Genomic DNA, 22,541 nt, shown 5'->3' with positions numbered 1-22,541 from the left:
GTATGGTAAGAAATTGTTTAGCAAGAGGCTTCATACATTCCTACTTTTTTATTAGTTGAAATTAGATCTTTATTCTGAATTCAATAGCGATTTAAATGCATACATAAAAATCAATTTTGATATAAACTTACAGGGGCAGTTGCAGGTGAAAGAGTCCAGCAATCCTAAATCCAAGAGCAAAATCTGTGTGGGACTATTGTTGGCTAGCATGAACATATCCTAGGCAGCAGGGTAAAACCCTTAGCTGACTTCAGAGTTTTGTTTGATCTGGAGAGGTTTCGTGCCTGAGCTGGAGTGAGAAACTGGAGATGCAGAGCTGAAGCGGATATAGTAACAAATAATGACTCCACTAATCTTTGCTTTACCTAGAGCAGCAAACCTGAAAGAACTGAGTAAAAATTGTCTTATTTTAACTTTTCAGAACTCCTTAATATGCAAATCGGTTTTACTATATTTATATCCAAACACGATATAGTTAATTTTATGCTTTGAGGCACATAATATAATGCTCAATTTTTCTACTCTTCAAAGAGGTTTAACAAATGTTTTTATTACCAGTTTGTTTACATTTGAATTGCTATGTCACTAATAATAAACTTGTGTTCATGTTATTTTATGTATGATTAGGAAGTTGCAGTTCTCTAAAAACATATGTATTTTCTTTGAATACCATAACTTGATTACATGACATTTTAATACTACTGTACATATAACCTTTCTTCTGATTAACTGAGATTATTTTTGTTACAATTAAACAGAAAGGTATTCCTCTGGTCTCAGCATTTGCTAATATACATACACTAGTTATCAGTTTGCCCTAAAAAAAGATTGATGTTGTGTATTTGTTTGTCTGTTCACATACATTCTTATGCAATTAATACTCAGAAAAATCATTGATGCAGTTTTCCATTATCCTGCAAATTACTTCAGAATTTCTATTGGGATTTGTGAGTTTCCAAAGCATACCAAACTATAAAGGCTTCGTAAAAACAACTGAATGGCTAATTTCTAAAAATCTGTTTAAATATCCTATTCTTCTGAAGTTCTACAATATTTGTAGAATAAATCTTTAGCAGTGGTTTTTAAATATAATAATATTCTTTACTGATTTAACTTGTTTTTCTCTAGGTATGTTCTTAGCTGAGATGATTGAGAAGTACTTTGTGTCCCCCACACTATTCAGAGTCATCCGACTTGCCAGAATCGGTCGAATCCTGCGCCTCATTAAAGGCGCCAAGGGAATCCGCACTCTGCTTTTTGCTTTGATGATGTCTCTTCCTGCTCTGTTCAACATTGGTCTGCTGCTCTTCCTGGTCATGTTCATCTATGCCATATTTGGCATGTCCAACTTTGCCTATGTCAAGAGGGAAGTTGGGATCGATGACATGTTCAACTTTGAAACGTTTGGCAACAGCATGATCTGCCTGTTTCAGATCACCACGTCTGCTGGCTGGGACGGTTTGCTCGCCCCAATTCTGAACAGTGGGGAGCCCGACTGTGATCCCCATAAAGATCATCCTGGGAGCTCTGTGAAAGGTGACTGCGGCAACCCTTCTGTTGGGATTTTCTTCTTTGTCAGCTACATTATCATCTCCTTTCTGGTAGTGGTGAACATGTACATTGCTGTGATTTTGGAGAACTTCAGTGTTGCTACTGAGGAAAGCGCTGAACCCTTGAGCGAGGACGACTTTGAGATGTTCTATGAGGTCTGGGAGAAATTTGATCCCGATGCAACACAATTCATAGAGTTCAGTAAACTATCAGATTTTGCAGCTTCATTAGATCCGCCTCTTCTCATCGCAAAACCAAACAAAGTCCAGCTCATTGCAATGGATCTGCCCATGGTGAGTGGTGACAGAATTCACTGCCTTGACATCCTGTTTGCTTTCACAAAGCGTGTTTTGGGGGAAAGTGGTGAGATGGATGCCCTCAGAATACAGATGGAAGATCGATTTATGGCAGCCAATCCTTCTAAAGTCTCCTATGAACCAATTACAACCACATTGAAACGAAAGCAGGAGGAGGTGTCTGCTGTCATCATTCAGCGTGCTTACAGACGTCATCTTTTAAGGCAAAAATTCAAAAAAGTGTCATGTATATTTAGTCAGGATAAAGGTAAAGAGGAGGATGATCTGCCCATGAAAGAAGATATGATAATGGATAAACTAAATGAGAACTCTACTCCAGAAAAAACAGACATGACCCCATCCACAACCTCCCCACCTTCTTATGACAGTGTAACAAAGCCAGACAAGGATAAATATGAAAAAGACAAATCAGAAAAAGAAGATAAAGGTAAAGACAGCAAGGAAAGTAAAAAGTAACACAGAATGATGTTTGGGATAAACTGTTTACAGCCTGAAAAAGTATGTATTTGTGTCAACAGGACTCCCGTAGGAGGTACATGCCAAACTGTCAGTTTTTACATATATAGATATATATATGATTATATATATATATATAAGGTCAGTGCCTATAACAAGACAGTGACCCCTCGTCATCAAACTGCAACTCTGTAAAACAGGGTAACATCTTGACAGGAGGTTGTTGTTTTTAGTACCAGCTGACAGTGCTGAAGAGATGATAAAATGGCCAATCAGATGGTAGGGACCAGTTAAAAAAAAAGGGTGCAAACCTATGAATCTCTGTGTTTAACATGAAACACACAGTACAAAAATTGTATCCACTGTTAGCATTTCAACAGTCACATTTGCCATATTTTTACAAAAATCAGTGTTGGTGAACTTATCATTTTTTAATTCACAGGTTGTTTACTATTATATGTGACTATTTTTGTAAATGGGTTTTATGTTGGGGAAGGGGGTATGAGGACCAGGTGTTCTACTCTCGGATTCTCTATAATGTACAGACTGAAGTGATTTGCATGAAGGCATGCTGCACTTGTAGTTCATGCATGGAAAAACATGACGTCGCACAAAGCAGCAGTCTGACTACTTCCATGTTTCAGGGTGGCTCTATATTTTGAGGTGCTTAATAACAGTATCCATCTAGTATCTCATCCAGACAAATCTTAATGTGCCTGTAAAGTCCCATAGAGTCTACAATAATAGAACAGATGTTTTATTTTTTCATAAGTCATTTAACTGTGGTTGAACAAACTCTGCGTAAAAATTTTTCCGAGGGACATGAGTCCACTTTTAAGTATTCTTGTGCGAAAAACCGCCTACCTGACCTTAGGAAATTGTGTTTACCAAAAACTTACAAAACTTAAGAATTATGAAGTTGTTCTGCTTCACCCTGCAGTATCATTTAGCCATCTTCTGCTCTCAGCAAGGTTGACATTATATGTGTTGATTAAAAAAGTACCGTCTATGTAAATAGTTATTTTATCCCGTGGTGCATGTTTGAGCAAACAAATAATGACGTGCACAATATTTATTGCATCAAATATGTACCACAGTAAGTGTAATTTGCAAGCTTTCAACAGCTAATATGAAATATTCTGTACCATTATAGATAGTTTGGAAGCTATCACTGATGCATGTTTATCTTGCCTTTGCTGCTGTTATTCTACTCCTTCCACTGTTAAGAGTCTAATATGGGAAGCCATATCTCAGTGGTTAAGTGAAATAAATTGGTCAATCGGTCATCATTCTTTCACAACATCAAGCAATAGTTTGCAGCTATTTAAGAGCTTCTTGCTTTGCATTATAAAATTTTAAGTGACTACTGTACGGTGTATAGTCAGACTGTACAGGATATGTTGCAAACTGCTTAATCTGTTGAAAAATACATGGATAGAATTTTCTAAGAAAATATAAATATTGTAAAAAATACCATTTTATTTTATTTTTCAGCGTTTTGTACATAAAATAAGAAATGAGAATTATCTTCAGGTTGATGTTACTGTCACTTTTGTTACCTTCTCTCCATAGCACTTTTTAATTCAAGAACTTCACAAAATAAGAAACAAAGGAAAGAATGGGGTAGCTTTAGGTTTCTGCTTTTTTATTAGTACTGTATTTTTGCACACATTTTAATGTGAAATAAGTTTCAAACTGAGTCCAAAATGCACTTGCTTCCAAACAGATATAACTTGTAATTGAAATGTGGTGGGGAAGATTTGTTTAAAATTCTAGCACTGCCTGCATCAGAAGTTTCAAGGTAGTCTTTTTATTCATGAAATCTTTACCAGTGTTTGTTTACATAGACTATTCTTATTCTTGTTGATTCATGCTGCACTAGAACTGTTCTAAATATAATATGGGATCCACAATGCTTTTTTTTCCACAGGAATTAAATAGCAAACTTGTATAATTGATCACATCAGGACATTTTGTGTTTCTTACACAAGCAAAAATTCGATGTTGACTCCTCCTTTTACAAAAATATTGACTTGTGTGTCGGTGAACTGCATGCAGGAAAATGCTATTACCATAAAGAACAGTAAATCACATTACAGTTGAGCCAAAAGAATAAAGACTTCATTTTTTATTGTATTTAATGGTTCTTTGTTTTTTTTTTTCACTTCAAACTATTGGCTATCAAGAGGTGCTATGAAAATAAAACGTGAATATATAAAGTGTTAGAAATAATGAGCAGTGATTAGAATTCATTATAATAATAGATTTGCAAAATTTAAAAATAATCTAATCTGTATGCTTTCAGAAGGATGTTTAATATGATTTGCACTTTTCAGGTTATTAATACGGTTTAGGATCCTAGTAGGATAATGTTTATGTGCTCATGATGCTTAAATCCCTTTTCATATAATTTATTCTGAGACAGCTAGAAAAACAGATGTTAACTCACTAGCTATCAAGGCTGAAAAGCAGTACGTATCATTTCAATGATAGTTTACATTTGATGTGAAGAATTATCTTTGTGTTATAAAGAAAAAATTGTTTACCTCATAATTTTAAAAGTGTAATTTATTATTTTGTGTTAAGACTTGAGAGTCAAATTTTTAGGTAGCAGTCATATTTGAGTGCTATTTCAAAAAAGAACTTTTCTCTGTTGTAAATTTAAAGTCATGTTGTGACTAAACAAATTAAAAGCACAAACTCTAATAATCATCATAGATATGCAGATGTGCACATCAGATACTCCGTATAGTATCAGGAAACCCAGATATACCCAACGATCTGTGTTATGTGGAAGTCTGAGCTTTAGGTGTGGACCCCAGCAAATGGAGCAGTGGGATGGTGGGTGCCCTTCATCTCTTCCCTCCACAGTCTTCTACAACTGATGGTTTGTGGAGATTGTTTACTCTACAAATGACCATTGCTACATTAGTGTAGCGAGCTCTTAGGCTGCAGTATTGCAATTAGATTTTTTACCTCAGACTGTGAAGTAACAGTCGTCAGGATAGGGTGTAAGATAGGGAGAGATGAGAGAATCTGAAATTCTGTAATTTAAGGACAAATTTCCTCAGTATGGTTGATTTTGTGGAAAAAGAAAAAAAAAACACAACAAAAAAATGTTGAAAAAATGCAGGTACATAAATAATATACGCGTATGAATTAGACTGGTAGGGGTTTGTGATTAACAGAAGACTAGTACAAAGGGAAAAATTAATTAAATGCCTCAAACGTGACAAACAGCTGTGGTTTTGTTTGGGTGCCCTTCCCCCCCCTTTTTTTTCTTTTTTTTTCTTTTTTTTTTTTTTGCTAACATGTGTAGAGGTACTGCGTACACTTGTGTCCCATCGGACACCGGCGCTGCCCGGGTGTGTCCCCGCAGCGCCTCCCGCGCTCCCCCCGCCCGGGCAGCGGCGCAGCCGTGACGCGGCTCCGGCCGCTCGGTCCGCCCGAGCCTCCGGGACGGCCCCGCCGGCCCCGGCACGGAACCGCCCCCCGGCCCCGGCACGGAACCACCCCCCGCCCCGGCACAACGCCGACCTCTGGCCGCTGACCAGCGCCGCCCCCCGGTCCCGGCACAGAACCGCCCCATGGCCCTGGCCTAGCACCGCCCCCCGGCTGGGAGCGCTCCACCCTCCGCTCGAGCAGCGGGCGCGGCGCGCATGGAGCGGCGGGCGGCGGGCAGGTAGGGAGCGCCTGCTCCATCCCGGCGGCCATCGGGGGCCTCGGGACCCGCCCGCGCCTGCAGGTGAGGGGGGCGCGGGGAGACGCGGCCGGGGCCGGCTGGTTCCCGGGGGCACCACTTGCTCCGGGCGGGAGGCGGGGGCCGAGCGGCTGCCCGGGGAGGGGGGAGCGGCCCTCGGGAGCCGCTCGGGGTCACCCCTCCCTGGGGTCACCTCGCCCCGGGGCTGGGAAAGCGCCGCTTGGCCGCGCTCCCCGCCGGGGATGGAGGGCTGCGGCCGGGCGTCCCCGTTACTTGCGGTCGCCAGCGAAGGACCGGCTGGCGAAGCGGGGAGGCGGCGGGATGCGCTGGGATAGCGGCGGTTCAGGTAAGCGCAGGGGGTGTCTCCAAGCGCAGAGGCGGCGGTGGAGCCCAAGAGCACCCGCTGCCGGCCCAGGAGCGGCGGGTTCTGGGTGAGGAGAATAGCAAACCCCACGGGCACCTGAGTTTGTAAGTCAGAGAGAGATTGTCCCTAAATCGGGAAGGCAAACAGTTGTGCAGGGGCAGTGGCTGACCCAGGCCAGTAGTGCTAAATAATAGACTGGTTACTACAGGCTGAAAAACACACTCAGTTTCCCATGTTCTTTCACACATGCTGGTGAATTATACCCACCATATATTGTAGTGTTCTGAATGAGGCTGCATTTTACTGGGAGAAGATTTGCTAACAAAAGTCTGCCACAGAAGATTTCACATCCACATTTGTCACCCTTGTTTTGTCAGTGTGCAAACTGGAGAGTGGATTTTTTTACATAGTGAAGAGGCTTGTAAATTTTAATGTATTTACCCTGAGAAGTGTCAAAGTAAATAAAGACCCAAGGGCAAAGATGCTGAAGTGGCATACCATAGGGTGACTCCACAATGACTTCTGTGCTATTTAGTCTTGTCAGAGGAAAGCAAGCCAAAGTAATCTCTAAAATACAGCTTTTAAAAATTTTAAAAATAAAGGAAGGTCTGCCCTTTCTGTATGCCTGTTCTTATCCGTGGTTACTGTTTTAATATGTCATTTTTGTGTTTCGTTGTATGAAACACATGCTAGCCCAGCAACATCCCTTACTACTTGAATGCAGGATGTTAAAAACTTCATCATAATTTATTTTAGAGAATTCAAAAGCAGCAAAACCAGAGAACTTGGAGAGATAGTTTGTGACTAAGCATCCTTTATTTTAAAATGTTCTTGGAGCTTTTTAGATCTATTTAGTTTTTATCATGAAATGAATAGAACTTTCTTACTTGTGTAATAGTCTGAGAAGTGATTGCAGCATGTGGTGTTACCTTGCTGTAATTTTACCTTTGTGATAGGTCTTGTGCTGTACTTTCTAGATTTTGGATTCTGTAAGGTTTTTCTAATAACAGTTTAAAATTATTTCCTGCCTTTGTGATTGCATAGCAATGGCTGTGGAGGGAATGAGCAATAACCAATGGCAAGAGGTTGTGCAACACATATTCACTATTGTAAGTTGTTGTACTTCAGAAACAAATGGCCTTGTAGGGAGGCTACAGAGCCCCACACAGCCTAGTTCGGTACTTTTCACACCAATAGCACAGTTTGGCTTTACCACAGACAGGTGTTACAGCATGGATGTGCTACCTTAGTCTGTTTGTTCAAAGTGGAGAGGGGGTGAATGGAGCTGAACTGTGGTTTGGTTTACTTTCTATAGGGGAATCTTCTACAGGTGGTGGATGTTGACTGACTGTTGTGGTTTAACCCCAGCTGCCAACTAAATGCTGCACAGCTGCTCGCTCAGTCCCCACCAGCGGGATGGGGGAAGAGAATCAGAAGGGTAAAAGTGAGAAAACTTGTGAATTGAAGTGAAGATGGTTCAATAGGTAAAGCAAAAGTGGCATGCATAAACAAAGCCAAACAAGGCATTTATCCACCACTTCCCACGGTGTGGGAGGTTTTCAGTCATCCCCAGGACAGCGGGGCTCCACCACAGGGAACGGTGACTTGGGTAGACAAATGCAGTCACTCCAAACATGTCCTCCTTCCCCCAGCTTTATATGCTGAGCATGACACCATATGGTGTGGGATATCCCTGTGGTCAGTTGGGATCAGCTGTCTCAGCTGTGTCCCCTCCCAACTCCTTGTGCACTCCAAGCCTCCTTGCTGGTGGGGCTGTGTGAGGAGCAGAAAAGGCCTTGACCCTGTGTGAGCGCTGCTCAGCAGTAACAGAAACATCCCTGAAGTACCAGCACCATTTTCAGCACAAATCGGAAACACAGCACCACAACACTAGCTACTAGGAAGAAAATTAATTCCCTCCCAACCAAAACCAGCACACTAATTTAGAGTAACAGTGAGCCAGAGGATAAGGTTTGGATGTCTCTGGCAGCAAAGACATCTGCCTAATGTGTATATGAATCTGAGAAATGCAGAGCATCCGTGTCACTGAAAAACGGATTCATCAAATAGATGCAATATCAAGTGAAGGACTGATATATTTTCCTATGTTTTTTATTATTTATAGTATACATTGTTGTGCTGTATTAGTTACTTTCTTGCCCCATAACCTGTTTAAAGACACTTATATTTTTGCTAATTCTAAAAACTTTTCAAATGAATAATGCCATGCTATTTTGAATATAACAATTTACCTTGAAAAGTATTTCACACTTAACTGTTTTACTTTGTTGTAAATTGCTTGACTTCTCGAGCCCAATTTAAATACTTTTGCGAGCCATAATAAAGATGCAAGTATTGCTGCCCCCCTCCCCATCATCCTGTTTACTATGTGGCTCTGATTGATAAAAAACCCCCAAAACCTGTTGCATTTCCTAATTCCTGGGTGAGTACATTCTCCATTAGCAGTGCCTTGCATAACTCTGAATATCCTCAGTTATTTGATGATTTCTTTTGCAAGACCTGAGCAGTTCTGTGCCAGGGTGCATGGGCCAGATCAAAAAGGAGAGTGGGCATGGCCAGATTGGAGGCAGCCGCCCTTATCTGCACTCCAGGGAGGGGGATGAAATGGAGCTAATTCAAACTAATTGGTTTCAGTGATAATACATTCTGTATAGTGTGCTGTCTGATAAGCAAGTGTTGTTAGAACAGATAAAAAAGTATTTATTTAAGAACAGATAAAAAAGAATGTATTTCCTAATTAATGGTTCTGAAGAGCAATCTGGAACTGTGAACCAGTCTGCAGATAAGACTCCTAGTTTCCAAGGATTCTTTTTAAATTAGTTTGCCATAATCTGATAATTAAGTAGTTATAATGTTAAAAGGAAAAGGTATTTTAAACATATATATTGAGACTGCTTTGACATATAAAAGCAATTTTTGCAGATACTGTTCTGCAAAACTGTTTTCTCCAGGGTTTTTTTCCCAACTTCATTGTTGTGTTATGAATTGGCATATGTGACCTAGAGGTCACATCATTTCAGTGCAATACTTACCATGCAGTGTTCTTGAGACATTTTGTATCATACACATATTTGACAGGAAAATAAATCTAGTGCCTCGATAAGATTATAATGGGGTGCTGAAAAGGGTATGTTTGATCGTATGAATTCCATGTTATTACATGGATCCTTTGATCAGCCTGTTGGGATTTTTTAATTCACACTTCTGGGAACTGTTTGTGTTCAAGTGGGAATTGCATGACTCTGAGTTTGACACTGATTTTTCACTTTGCTTTGAAGTGCCAACAGCCTTCTCAAAAGGCTTACTCTATTTCAGTAATCAAGCATTAATTTTTGTTACCTGGTGAGAGCACAGATACGAAGGGCAAATTGCATGTATAACCTTGACATATTGTTTTAAACAATTGCATTAGGAGTCTTGCTTTATACAGTTAGTCCTATGCAATCTTAATTTTTTTTGTTTATGTGTGTGTTTCTCACCAGGTGCATTAGTCTTTTTTTTGTCTCTTCTGTCTTTTTCAGAAAGATCTGTTTGCTCAGTCCATCTGCACTTAGCACAGTAATGTAAATCAATACTGTACGCTTTGTACCAAGTATATCTGGAAAAGACATATATGCAAGCTGGTATTTTTGCACTGGATGTAGTAGATCTTAAACACAAATTTACTTAGCCTTGTTTTGTATAAATAATATATACATATGATCAGGTTTTAGTGAAAATTTGAAAAATACTTGCGGAAGGAGGGTTTGGAAGTAACATTTGAAGAAGCATTTTGTTGTCAAGTTCAAAATACTCAAGTGTCTTTTATGCAAAACCCTGGACTACTGGTCATTTCACAGCAGACTTGTTTCTGTTACAGCCTTGCTATGTCAGGACTGGCTTCTTCTGCAGTTTCCATGGCAACAAGGATTTTTGAGCTGCAAAGCAGGATACTGGTTTGAGGGAATATAAATTTTCTTTATTACAGGTGAAATTTTGATCCATGAAAGCTGATCAGATACTCTGCTGTCCCTCTTCATGTCCCTCCCCTTAATCATCTGTGTTTTGCCCATAAGCTTACACCTAAATGGGAATTCCTATGACAAGAATACAATTAATTACCTGTTCTAATTTTTAACATAGTATAAGAGATGGTGGAAAAACTGTCGAAGCATACTGTTGTGATAGCATAGAAAAACATGTCCTCTTCCAAGTGCAGTCTTGACAAACAGGAGACAGTGCACTAGGTATAAATTTGTATGTCGATGTATTTGTGAACATTGCCTATGCATATAAAAAGTAATGACAATTAAAGTTGCTCAGGATTTGCATTGGCTTCTGCTAATGTTTAGTTTGGCTTGGACTTGTTTTTAAGATGCATTTATAAAATATTTACTTTTTAAATGGATTTATACATTTTAACTAAAAGATCTCAAAATACTGCTCCTGAATCACGAACTAAAATTTATTAACAGTGGCAATAGTCTTGTGTGTTTTTCTGTGTCTATCCCTCACCATCTCAGATGACTACATGGGTGGTTTGGGATGTATCCTGAACCAAGTAGTTACTCTATGAAGGCTTATCCTGTAACTATGCTTAGGGCATGGGTCATTTTTTCTGAGTTAGGTAGGTGTTCTTTGTTATTGTTTTTGCTTTTGAGCACTTGTTCCAAAATAAGAAACCAATTATTCAGATTTGTCAAGTTCCCTCCATGCCCCAACAGTTACGTTTGGGTTATTTTGTTTTGTAACTGGTAAAAAAGATAATGGGAATGGTGCAGTTGCTAAAACAAACAGCATGGGTAAACTAGATAATTTTATGTTGTAAAAGCTTCTGAATAGTACATCTAAGAAATTTATCCTTATGATGTGGGAAAGGCAATTTAGAGATGCATTAAAAATAAATTTGGAAAGTGAGGGCCAGTGGCCTGCTGGTCTTCATGTGATTTGGGCTGGGAGACCTCTGTCTTGCCCTGCCACCATCACCACTGAAATGTAGGATTATGATGGAGTCGTGAAAAGGATAAAACACCACTTTGATCTCTGCAACTGAAGCTACTCATCCAAAGACAAGCAGTTCTGCTGGCCAGATATTGTACAGGAGTAGAGCAACATAGTATTTAGGTAATAACTTCATCCAAATACCCATTTGTAAAAGACTTTTCACTAGTGCTATCACCTGTGTGTGTCATAGCTGTAACAAAATAACCTGAGAGCGTTACACATGAGAGGGAAATTGAACTAGACCCAAGGCACGAATACTCTGGATGCATATCAGTTTTTCAAGTGAAGATCGAAGTTCTGAAATGACTAATTTTAACTTTTTCTTCCAATTGACTTCCACCAAAGTCAATTTAGTGCTAATATTTAAAAAAAAAATAAAGCTTAAAGGCTACAGTAGTATATAATTCAGAATGCTGTATGGGATTCTGGGACATCCATATGTTTGGGAATTTAAGAAAATCAAGCTATGAAAACTGGACTTTTGAATATGGGTCTGAAAAGATTTATGGTGACTGATAGCATCTGGCAGAGTATTGCATTATCTTCTGCCTTGCCTTCCAACGCAACCTCAACCCATTTGTAACAGCTTGAAGGCTTATTTTGGCATTTGTTTTTCTGGCTTTGCTTTTAATACCAGGCAGTGCAGTTTTTCAGTCAATAATTTGTCCAGTGCTCCCTGAGAATTCAAGAGAACAGGTAGTTGCTAACTTGGGTTTTGTGCTTGAGAAATGTGCAAAGTTTAGGGGAAGGGATCCCTTACATACAATTAAAGAATAAGAAGAGCTGAGTTGCAATGTCAGATATTTTCTGTTGTTTGTGGAGAGGATGTGAGGCTGGTGATTGTGCATGAAGCTGGATGAATGGGTCACACAGCCAGCTTCTGCGTCTCCGTTGAGACGCATTAGGAGGAGTGACAATGTGATGACATAATCACTGACCCCAGATTGTTCTCGGCTATAAATCCTCTGGTTGCAGTCTCCGCTGTTTCTCTGCGTGTGCTGTTCACGTTTAAGGGCTTTTCAGATCATCTCCAGCACCATCTGCTGCATAATGGAAAGAAAACAATTGTGCTGTGTATGGAGCCAGCTGACTCTCTGAGTGGAGTTGGGGGTTTGCAAAATACATCTCATCTCGAAGAACTTGTCTGCTTGTTCTCACTGACACCCTGTGCACTGGTCACTAGGCTGCCATTATGGATGAAAAACAGAACAAAGTAGTGACTCATTTACAGGGACATACACATTTTTGAGCAGGTCAGATACTGTTTGTGTCTTCTCATGCTCATGTACAAGAAATACCGCACACCCTAATGTCTCTCTAATTACAAGAAGAGAAACACAGTCTATATGTGAAGCATCTTGTCAGGATGAATATATTGGTAACACTTGTCCTGCATGGGGATAACATGAGGAGATAAGCAACAGGACTTCCTGACTGCAAGTATTCACTAGGTGTCAGTGCGTGATTGCACAGAACTGATGTTCTTGCTGAGAAGTTCTTTGCCTGCCTTATGAATAGGGATTTTAAAGAAGATTCCTACTTTAGTTTTCAGAATGCAGTGTGGATTAAATTTACGAATAGCTAATGATTAAAAGTAATTATTTCAATCTTTTTTTTAGGAGCAGTCTGATAAAAATTCTGATCTAAAAAAAAAATTACTGACATGTTTTGTGCTTAATGAAGATAATTTAAAGACTTAGAATAGTCCCTAAGTATCTGGTATATTGCTGATCAAACACTCTACTCATACTGCTGCTGATCCTGGGTGTGACTAAATGTATCACAGTGATACATTATCTGTAAAATGAACTTAATTTTTTGCAAAACTACTGTTTTCCTTCAGGGTTGTTGAAGATCAAGTTTGTAAATGTCAGTAAAAGAGGAGGAAATCCCAATGAATGTAGCTAAATTTACCTGGTTTTTGTCTTGCCAGACCATGTCCCTAGAATGAACTACCATGTTTATTAGAATATCTTGAATTGCTTGTGTCTCAGCATTAGGTTTTTAAAAATATTTTTAAATGGTTTTAAATCTGTATTTATTCTAGTTTTAGTAATAAATGATTAGGGAACTCATATTTTAATCTGTGTAGAGTGATCAGCATTCATTAGAAGTTTAAATTGTTGCAAAATGGATATATTTTGTGTTGCATATGAAAGTATTTGGTGAGAACTGCACATCAGTAAGTTAAAATAGCAAAAAGAGTCATTCAGTTGATAAATGCAAATACTTGTAATGGCTTTCCTGTATCTTCCAGTTTGTACTGAACTTCTATTAAATTTTAATCCATAGCACTTAATGAATGGTAAAAGCATTTACATGTTACCCTTTTATACTTAATCTGTTTACAAGTGAGGCCTTTTTTAGAACTATTCCCTGTTACCCTAAGGGAAGTGCTGATAGTTGTGCAAATAGATAAGAGAAGTTAGCTTGGTTACAAAGTTTTTTGAGTGGTGCTGTGCACCATACATATTCAGTATGTAGCAGAAATATTGCTGGGATTGTCTGATGGCCAACCTTCAGTATTTTCCCTATTGTTGTAGCTCTATAAGAGTGCCATCTTTGTTTGATCTTACCACTTACCTGTCAGATAGAAACCATCTGACCATCAGACAAAGGCATATTCCTTCCATCCCAGTGTCCCTCCAGTTAAATTTAAGCACTGCATCTCTCATGATGGGACACAACTACCAGACTGGTCAGATTTTCAGACAAAGTGATTGAGCTTGTATAAGAAGATCCATAAGAGATACAGTAGGAAGACCATAGAGACTTCACCTCTCCCTTACAGACCTATTGAATATAAACACATGTAACAAGTTCAAAATACAGGAGAGCTTGAATGACTTCTCATAGCCTACGACTTTGATTTTGTGTCTCTGAACACTGAACAAAAGCCCATTCTCAAGCTTCAGCTGCTCGTTAACGTCACCAAAAATTATTACCTATTCATGATGATGCAAAATAAAGCAGACTCTGTCACTGTCTTAAAGGTTGTTCCTAACCTAAGGCTTAACAATTTATGTGTAAGAAGTTCTGGCTTTTGTTTTCAATGACAACTTTGGGATTCTTCCAGGACCTCTCTTCAGAAGCTGATATGTCTGAAAAGAGATCTCTCTGACTAGTGACAAATTTTTTGTCTTACCTTGTTTGACATGTCTTGAGAAAGTTGTTTAAAATGGTAGTTTCTTTCTACTATCCTGCTTTTCATTGCCAACCCTGAAGCTTTGTTGGTATGGCTCCTTTGAAGTTCATGATTCTGCTAAGCAGTTTCTTGCAGGCCTGCTGCTGCAGTGAAGGTGATTAAAAAGGCATTTGCAACTCAGGAAATCCATTTGATGGCTCACTGCAGCTGCAACTTTTGAAGTAATGCCTACTGTGTTTTTAATAAAGCCAGTAGAGCTTGTGTCTCTGCAAAACATGCAAAGAGAAATTCAGTCATCCCGCATTTTACTGGGATTTCCACCTTGCTGAAATGGGCATAGCAGCACGGTCGGATGTCTGAATTTCTGAGCTTTCGAGTATCGACAGCTGTGTGCACTTGGAATCCAAAGCACTGATCCCTTTTCTCTGGGTGAACTCTTAACGTAATAGGGCTTTTCTCTTCTACCAATGACAGACATGTACCTGTTCAGTGTAGTTGAGAGAAGTTGCGAAGAAAGTGAGAGACTTGCTTACTGTTTTTTCTCAGCCTGAAAGTGTTCTAATTGATGCCTGCATCTTTCAGAAATGTACCATAATTGACAAGCTATGAAATAATTCTGGGAAGATAGTGCTAAGCAGGGGTCTGCCTTTTTTGTTGTTGTTGTTGTTGTTGTTGATACTGGATGAAATGAGGCATAACAGCTGTTCACAAGATTGATTTGGAAATAGGGACTAGATTCTTTTTCCCTCCCAAGTGAGTATTCTCTTCTAGAACACTTTTAGAAATCTGTATATGAAGACACAGGTCTATTTTTTGCAGAATACTGCTTGCTTTGGTGCAGCTGAAGTTCATGTCACTTGGGGAATGAGTACATTTTAATTTAGCAGCAAAACTACATACATTTTGAATTCCACTTAGCTATGATGGAGCAAAAAGGTAAAGAAAGACCTTTCTTGTTACAAGGAGCAACAAGACGAATCAGGCACGCTCTGAATTTCTGAAAAGGCAGCTGATCTTTCATATAATTTCTTTTTTTTTGTCTCCTTTTTTTTAAAAGATAAATTTACTTACAAGCTGTTTATTTGTTTACTATTCAATAGCTTAACTTAATGCTGTAACGATCATCTGTTATGATTAAAGATCTTTACCCAGGACCTATGTGATGCCTAACTTCTTATGTTTGTTGCAAATACAATGGTGTATTTTACCTTAAAGAACCAATCATGTTATTTTAAAAAATGCATTCTAGAAAAAGCCATAAATGTGCTGTGGAACAGGTGCAAGAATGACCCCAAGGAAGTAGTTGTATTGGAAGGCTGGTGAGTACTGGTTAGTCACATGTCCTTATGCACTGGACATGATTTCCTTGGATGCTCTCTTTCCCTGTCTCTTTTGGTGAGCTGTACATTAGCAGCACTGGGGAAAAACAGTGAGTACTATCAGTAGCAAGAGCCTTTCTTAAAACTGTGCATGGGGTAAAGGGGGAGCTCCTTCAGTGATTTCTGGAATTAGATTTTGCACAAGTGTATTTAAAAATGTAGTACTTGTATTGGTAGAAATGTAAAGCAATGTTTGTTTTTTTTTTTTAAACCAGAAATTAGGTTATGAAAAAAAATGTTTTATATTTGTATAGTGTACTTGAGGACCTGATTCACTCTTTGGAGCCTCTCTTTGATTACTAGTTGGCATATGGACACATATGTGGCATATGGCACAAAATCCAAAATCTAATACAGAAGAAGGGTGACTTTTAGATATTAGTGTAGTCTTGTGACCTCTCTGGTAATTTATGTGGACTGATTGTGGTAGTCTGCCAATATTAACTGTACCTGAGTAAAAGGCTACTTTTAAGTGAACATGACCAATAGGTGAGGCTGAGGATAGGGTAGCTGTAGAGTCATTCATGAAGCTGGGCTGGATGGAGAGAGCAGAAAGTTATAGGGAAAAACCAAATTAAGAGGATTAGGACACTGTGCATATGGTTGGAATCAGGATGATAGCATGCAGGGCAAAATTTATCTAAATCTATTTGATTTTTAATTTTATTCTTGAAAAACTTAGAGATGCCCACTGTACCACCTTGGGGTAAGCGTCACATGTTTGGAGGAAATGTATTTAGGTATTATGCCTGTTCTTAATGTTTTCCCACCTTTCCTGTTTGAATTAGATGTTTGTAACTACTGTGGTATAGCTGCTTAGGCTCAGAATTTTTGGCTTCACGCATTCATGGTTTTGTACGTTTTATTAAGCTTGCATCAAAGGTTGCATCAAGTTGGTGCATTAGGTAGAGGAAGAGGAATAAAAAATAAAAGAAGAAACTCATCTAACTGGAAAAATAATCCTTATTAATCTTTCAGGTACTCAGCTGTAGTGACTAAGTAAAATCTGTCATAGCAGTGAGAAGTGGCATTCCTCCCTGACTTAGCTGTCAGTCTGTGTCTGTGTTTCTTTCAAAGGGGGTAATACCTCCCTTTTTTGCTTACTGTGCTGTGCCATCACTATGTTCCTCACTGGAGCAGATGGAAACCAGGAATTTTTATTTACAGCTAATAAAAACTGAATTAGTAAACTTTTTCAGGTTTGCTTAATTTTGCCTTTCAGTCGTGATGTGTAGATTATGGTTCAAGAGAAGCTTGTTTCTGAAGTCTGTTTTAGGGTTTTGTACTGTTATTTGGTTATGAGAAGTCAATTCCTAATTTTGGGAAGAGCTTACCTGACTTAGTATGTAAATAAGCAAAATTGGAAATAATTTCCATGCTAGAAAGCTGCTTTATAAGATAGTCACAGATACATTAATGGCAATCGAGGTATACTCTTGTGCAGAAGTTCTTTGCTTACCTTTTATCTCTTTTTGTGTCATTAATTATATGACTTTTGCTTTGACTGAAGGCAGATGACTGTACTCTTGAGCTGATTGAAGGAATATAAATGGATCTTGGTAAGTGGGTGGGAGTCTGAGAAACTTGAAATTTATGTAACTTGCATTTCTAAGAAGTTAAAATTAGTCTGCCTTGAATATGTTTTTGAGTTTTACCCTTTGATTTGTTCTCACCTAGCACTATTTCATGGAGGTTTCTGTGGTGTGGTTTTGTTATGTTCTGGGTTTTTATTTATTTATTTGACTTTATTTGATTTCACACAAGCTCTCTACATATATTTTAAGAGGAAAGGCAAATGTGGTTTGGTTTTACTTGGTTGTTTATCAATGAGTAAAGAAAAACTTAGGTGCTGCAATACTGTTTGTGTTAAAACTAAGGAAGAAATGCTGTTTGGCCTTTAGCAGTGGAATAAGCAGTGTAGCCCTTCTGCCTCCTCCTATTAAAGAAAGTTCCCAGTCTGACCATTCGGGAGCCACTCTGGCAATCACACTCCCAACACCAGAGACATTCACTGCTGGGACTGAAGCCCCTTCACACCAGCAGCTCCACTGACCTGATGGGTCCCCACTTGACTCCCCACTCATCCCACTCACAGTAAGACCAGTTTCCTTACCAGTTCACCCCTGGTTTCCCATGGCAGAGTTTCAAATATCTCATTCCATAAAGCAATTTATTCACGGTGCAGTAAGACAGAAACAGCTTGAGCTGCTGCCTTCAAAGAGGGATCTCCAACAAAGGAATCCTGGGGCTTTTATACCCTCACAGTCCAGGTGAGCACAAACCTCTCTTCCTCCTGAGTCTTTGGCTCCTGCTCCCCTTTTAGTGTCCATCCATCCAGGTCACTAATGTCACCTGACTTCATCTCCTTTGTTATTTAAAATGTCGGCAGTTCCTGGCTCCTGCTGTGTCTCTGTGTCCATTCACGTGGCTGGCATCATGAGTCTTTGTGCCCTTTGATGTCCGAAGGTTGGCAGTTCATGGCCTCGGGCTCCCACCCAGGGCTCAATCTGCATCTCAGTCTGCAGTTGACAAGCCGAGCTACCTGGACCAGGTGTATTCCACAAACCCCCCCCCCCCAGTGTCTCTGCGTAGTTTTTACAGCTCCTCAATAGTTAATTCCTCCTAATGTAACAGGAGGAATATATTCAAATGTCAGATCCTGTGACCAGTATGATGTGCCTTTATAAAAAGGGCTTGGTTTCTACTGTTCTGGACTGGAACAAACACACCTTGGCTGCTTCAGACACAGTAGAGTTTTCTCAGATCTATTAAAGAGTAAAAATGTATGAGTGCTGTGGCTAAGTAATCCTAGTCTTCTTTCCTGAAGCAGTTTTGATTTTCAAACTGTATGATGTATTTTCACTGTGCATTGCCCATAATTATCCACCACCGTCTCCAATCTGAACAGTCATCCCTTCAGGCTTCATTAATGCAGTCAGTAGGGCATTAAAGCCAGTATAGCTTGTTGTATGGCTTTGCTGTTTGACTGTGGAGTTCTGGGTTTTTTTCACTTGTGGAAACTGTATCACACACATCCTGTTTGATAGCTTCTCACTGTTTAAACCTCAGACTACTGGAGTTCTGCGTGCCTTGAGAGATTTAGAAGACTGGTAGATGATGGCACTTGTCTACCATTTATGAGAAAGAAACATCAATTTCCCATTTGTTTTCAGTCACAAATCATAAGTAATTTCCTTGCAGTGGCAGCAGCTTCAATTAAGGAAACCTTGGCCTGATTTTCATAATCAAACATTAGTGAGTTCCGGTTCTTTTGACCATGCAGGATTTTTCTAGGAAGCTGAGTGCTCACCAGTAAGTCATACACAGTTCATTCATCACCTTTTTTTGTCTGTTGGTATTTACTCTGCTTGGGGACCATGCTGGCATGTTTCATAATGACACTGGATACTAAGTTGACACATGGAATTGCCAGTGGATATGAAATTCTCATAGTCTTGTTGCTGCCTTACTAGCCAGGTTCCTTCTTCTTGATGTGTTTGCACAGAGGTGTAGGATGCTGAGAAACAAGGTGTTACATGTCTCCATTCAGGAGATCTAGTAGATCTAATGTGTGGAACATGACACCTTCCTGAATGTGAATAAGGTCCTGAATAGTGAATAAGGTTCTTATTTCTAGATAAGTGTGAGGAATTTGTTTTGATGTTCAAACAACAATCTTTCAGAAGAGTGATTATGCTGTGGGAGACCTGACCTTTTCCATTAACAGGCCAGGTGGTAGTTCTTTTGCTCCTGAGCCGGACAGGAGCTGCTGCTTTTCACAGGCAAGTGCCTGATCCTGCAGTCAGTAGCCTGGGAAACAAACTGGTAACAGTCTCAGAAGTCTGCCTGTAGCTTTCTCCAAACATCAAGCTCCACCCGTGTCTTCGTGAGGCAGTATGTTAGAGCTGATCTCGCACTGGACAGAGGAGATCTACAGTAACTGGTTTCTGATGGAGGACTGTGTGATAAGCTATCACAAAATTACATAACCCGAGGATAGCTTCTGGGATCCAGGGGCTGTGTGAGTGCCTGAGTGGAGATCAAGAGATGTTAGTTACCAGGAATCAGAGTTCTTTGAGAGATATACATCTCCAAGGCCCTTTTGCCCCCAGCCATTGTTTCCCTTCTCTCCCACTTGCAAAGATTTGCATTTCAGCAGAAACTAAAATGGTGCTGAAGGTGCTACCCAGTACCCTAACCAGAAGGTTTATTCAGGAAGGCAGTGATCCTGTCACAGTACTGTCCTTCCATACAGGGATTGCCAAAATCCGGTCTCATTCTTTGTAGCGTCAGAAAAAATGGAAGTAAATATTTGGGTAGCAACAGACATAGTCACAGAAAGCAGTGAAAAAAGTTGTTGCAGGAAGCTGCTTCCTGGTGAAGTTTTCCTTTTGTCCAGTATAACAGCTCTGGAGAAAAAAGATAAATGTGTGTTGTATGGAGTATCAAGTATAGAAAAATTAAAAAAAAAAAGGGGGAAATAGCCAAACAAATAAAAGCACTAAGAGTAATGCAGTCACAGCAGGGACTGAGTACAAACCTGGATTCAAAAAGGAGCCAATTTCCGTTTTTCCATATCTGTGTATATGTGATTAATTAGTCCAATAATGGCACTTTGGAGCTGGAAAGCATTGCTAAGATTTAGCAGGTGCTGGCTCTGGAAAGGGACAGTCAGGTCCAGGTGCTCTGCTGGGGAGCAGCCAGTGCAGCAGGTGGCTTGGAAAGGGCAGGTAAGACAGAAGTCGAGGGCAGCCCAGCAGTGGGGAGCAGGTCAGGCCTGGGGATGGCTGCCAGGCTCCGTCTGGAGTCAGGTGGAAAGGCAGGTCTGAGATCCTTCAGGAGCAGGCAGTCAGGTCTGGGTCAGTCCTCCAGGGTCAGGGGCTGCCTGGCTGGGCCCCAGCAAGGCTGCAGCAGTGGGAGCACAGTTGGGCAGGGGCCAGGGGCAAGAGGCTGAACTTGAAGGCGGGGTCCTGGCAAAGGGTGGGCAGGGGCTGCTGCTCCCTTCCTCTCTCAAGGCCACCTGCTGCACTGTCTGTAGGTTGGCCTTGTGCCCAGGCAGCCAAACCCCCACCTGCACAGGGCACCTCAGCACCCTGCAGTAGTTGCAGAAGTGATTCGTATATTTAAAATGCATTTATCAAGTAAATGAATTTACCTAATTTCCGATGTGCAAATTGGGGCAAGTTTCACAAGGACTGTCTGATGTTACCCAGAAATCCAAGGAAACTGGCAAAGTTGTGTTACAGAGATTGCACAGATCCCACTGTTGGGGAGGCTCCTGTGTGCAGCCCTTGTGAAGTGCAGGGGAAGCACCAGCCCAGTTAATCAGTTTTTGTAGTAATGCTATTTGTGTTTTACTTTAGAAACACAGTTTGTAGAGTTGCTTCATTCTGAGAGTGTTGAAGAGCTGTTAGGGATTTTGTTATTAATAACCTCCTTTTTTTTCATAATAGATTTTGCTAGGCATTCCGATTTATTTTTTTTTTTATACTTTCTATTTTTCTGAGTAGCTACCCTGTTAGTGTTTTGGGGATGAAATCAGTGTTGCACTTGTATCTGTATTTAAAAGATATTTATTAAGTCAAGTTATGACATTACAATTCTGTATGTCTGTGCATTTCCCTCAGCAGTCAGCCTGGTTGAGAGGTGAAGCCTTGGTGCTCAACACCAAATTTCTTTCTGCAGATCAAAAAGAAAATAAATTTGAAGAAGTCTTCCAACCAATTGTTTATCAGGGCAAAATGTCTGTTTAGATTTTCCTCCATGTTCCCTACAGTTCTTTCCCACTAAAGAAAACTCCATTGATTGTCTGGATTTGAAACCTAATAGTTTTAGTGCTTGCGGGAATGGATTTCCATTTTTCTAGGCATATAGGAAGAGGTTTTATGTTAAACTGAGGTAATTTGGTTAAAAAGACACCTACTTTACTTGTTAAGACAGAATGTGAATGTTATGCACAGGATCTGCTGGCAGTTCGTTGTGATAAGACTGACAGCTAATTTTTTCAGAAGCTAAATCAGCTATTACTTTGTACTGGAAGTATGCTAATTGGTATAGTCTTGTGTGGTTAAAGATCAATAATTCAGTGAAGAGAACAGATGCTCTTATTTAAAGAAATTCACAGTTAATTTTATTGGAAAGCTATAGCTGAAGATTGAAATTTGTAAACACAAAGGTATTTGTCAGCTTCTGCTGCTTAACATTTTCCTTTCAAGGGGAAATCCTGAAGTACAAATGCTTTGATGTAGCTAGGAAGACTCATGCTTGATTTTGATTTTAAATGTAATTAAACTGTCATAAACTAAATGTGATGTTTTCGGCTGAGCTGATACCCAATTTATATAGATATGAAGAAAATAAAAATTCTCTGATCTTGGAAGTAATTTTTTTCAGCTAGATTTAAGAGGCTACAAATAGACTAATAGTATATTTGAGGCACATGAACTGAAAACTGTTCACCTAGACATTTTTTGCATTTGAATTCTTATTTAGGTAGAAAGTTTTGTGTGAATGAAATTCATGCACCACATTGAACTTTGTCTACTGTATTATAAATACAGTAAAATCATTGCACATGCACCAGTTATACAGGTAGACCTCCAACAGAAAGAAAACGTATTTAGTA

General features: G+C 39.7%; 2 protein-coding genes across 6 annotated transcripts in view; both read left to right on the top strand.

The window, feature by feature from the left end:
- The window catches only part of SCN2A (sodium voltage-gated channel alpha subunit 2), a 75,931-nt gene extending 71,471 nt beyond the window's left edge, over window positions 1–4,460 (top strand). For 4 of the 5 annotated variants that reach the window (XM_064661013.1, XM_064661011.1, XM_064661012.1 and 1 more), the window contains exon 24: window positions 1,129–4,460. In XM_064661013.1, the coding sequence (XP_064517083.1) occupies window positions 1,129–2,324 (1,196 nt within the window). In that variant the 3' untranslated portion in view covers window positions 2,325–4,460. The remainder of the gene's footprint in view (window positions 1–1,128) is intronic. The other variant, XM_064661014.1, reaches the window with a different exon arrangement.
- Window positions 4,461–5,948: 1,488 nt separating this feature from the next.
- The window catches only part of CSRNP3 (cysteine and serine rich nuclear protein 3), a 104,929-nt gene continuing 88,336 nt past the window's right edge, over window positions 5,949–22,541 (top strand). The window contains exon 1 of the mRNA XM_064661001.1: window positions 5,949–6,069. The gene's annotated coding sequence lies outside the window, so the exon portion shown is untranslated. The remainder of the gene's footprint in view (window positions 6,070–22,541) is intronic.

The sequence above is a fragment of the Pseudopipra pipra genome, chromosome 7 (genome assembly GCF_036250125.1).
Source record: "Pseudopipra pipra isolate bDixPip1 chromosome 7, bDixPip1.hap1, whole genome shotgun sequence".
Classification (NCBI taxonomy): domain Eukaryota; kingdom Metazoa; phylum Chordata; class Aves; order Passeriformes; family Pipridae; genus Pseudopipra; species Pseudopipra pipra.
The sequence above is the reverse complement of the archived record's forward strand: the minus strand, read 5'-3'. Positions and strand labels throughout refer to the sequence as shown.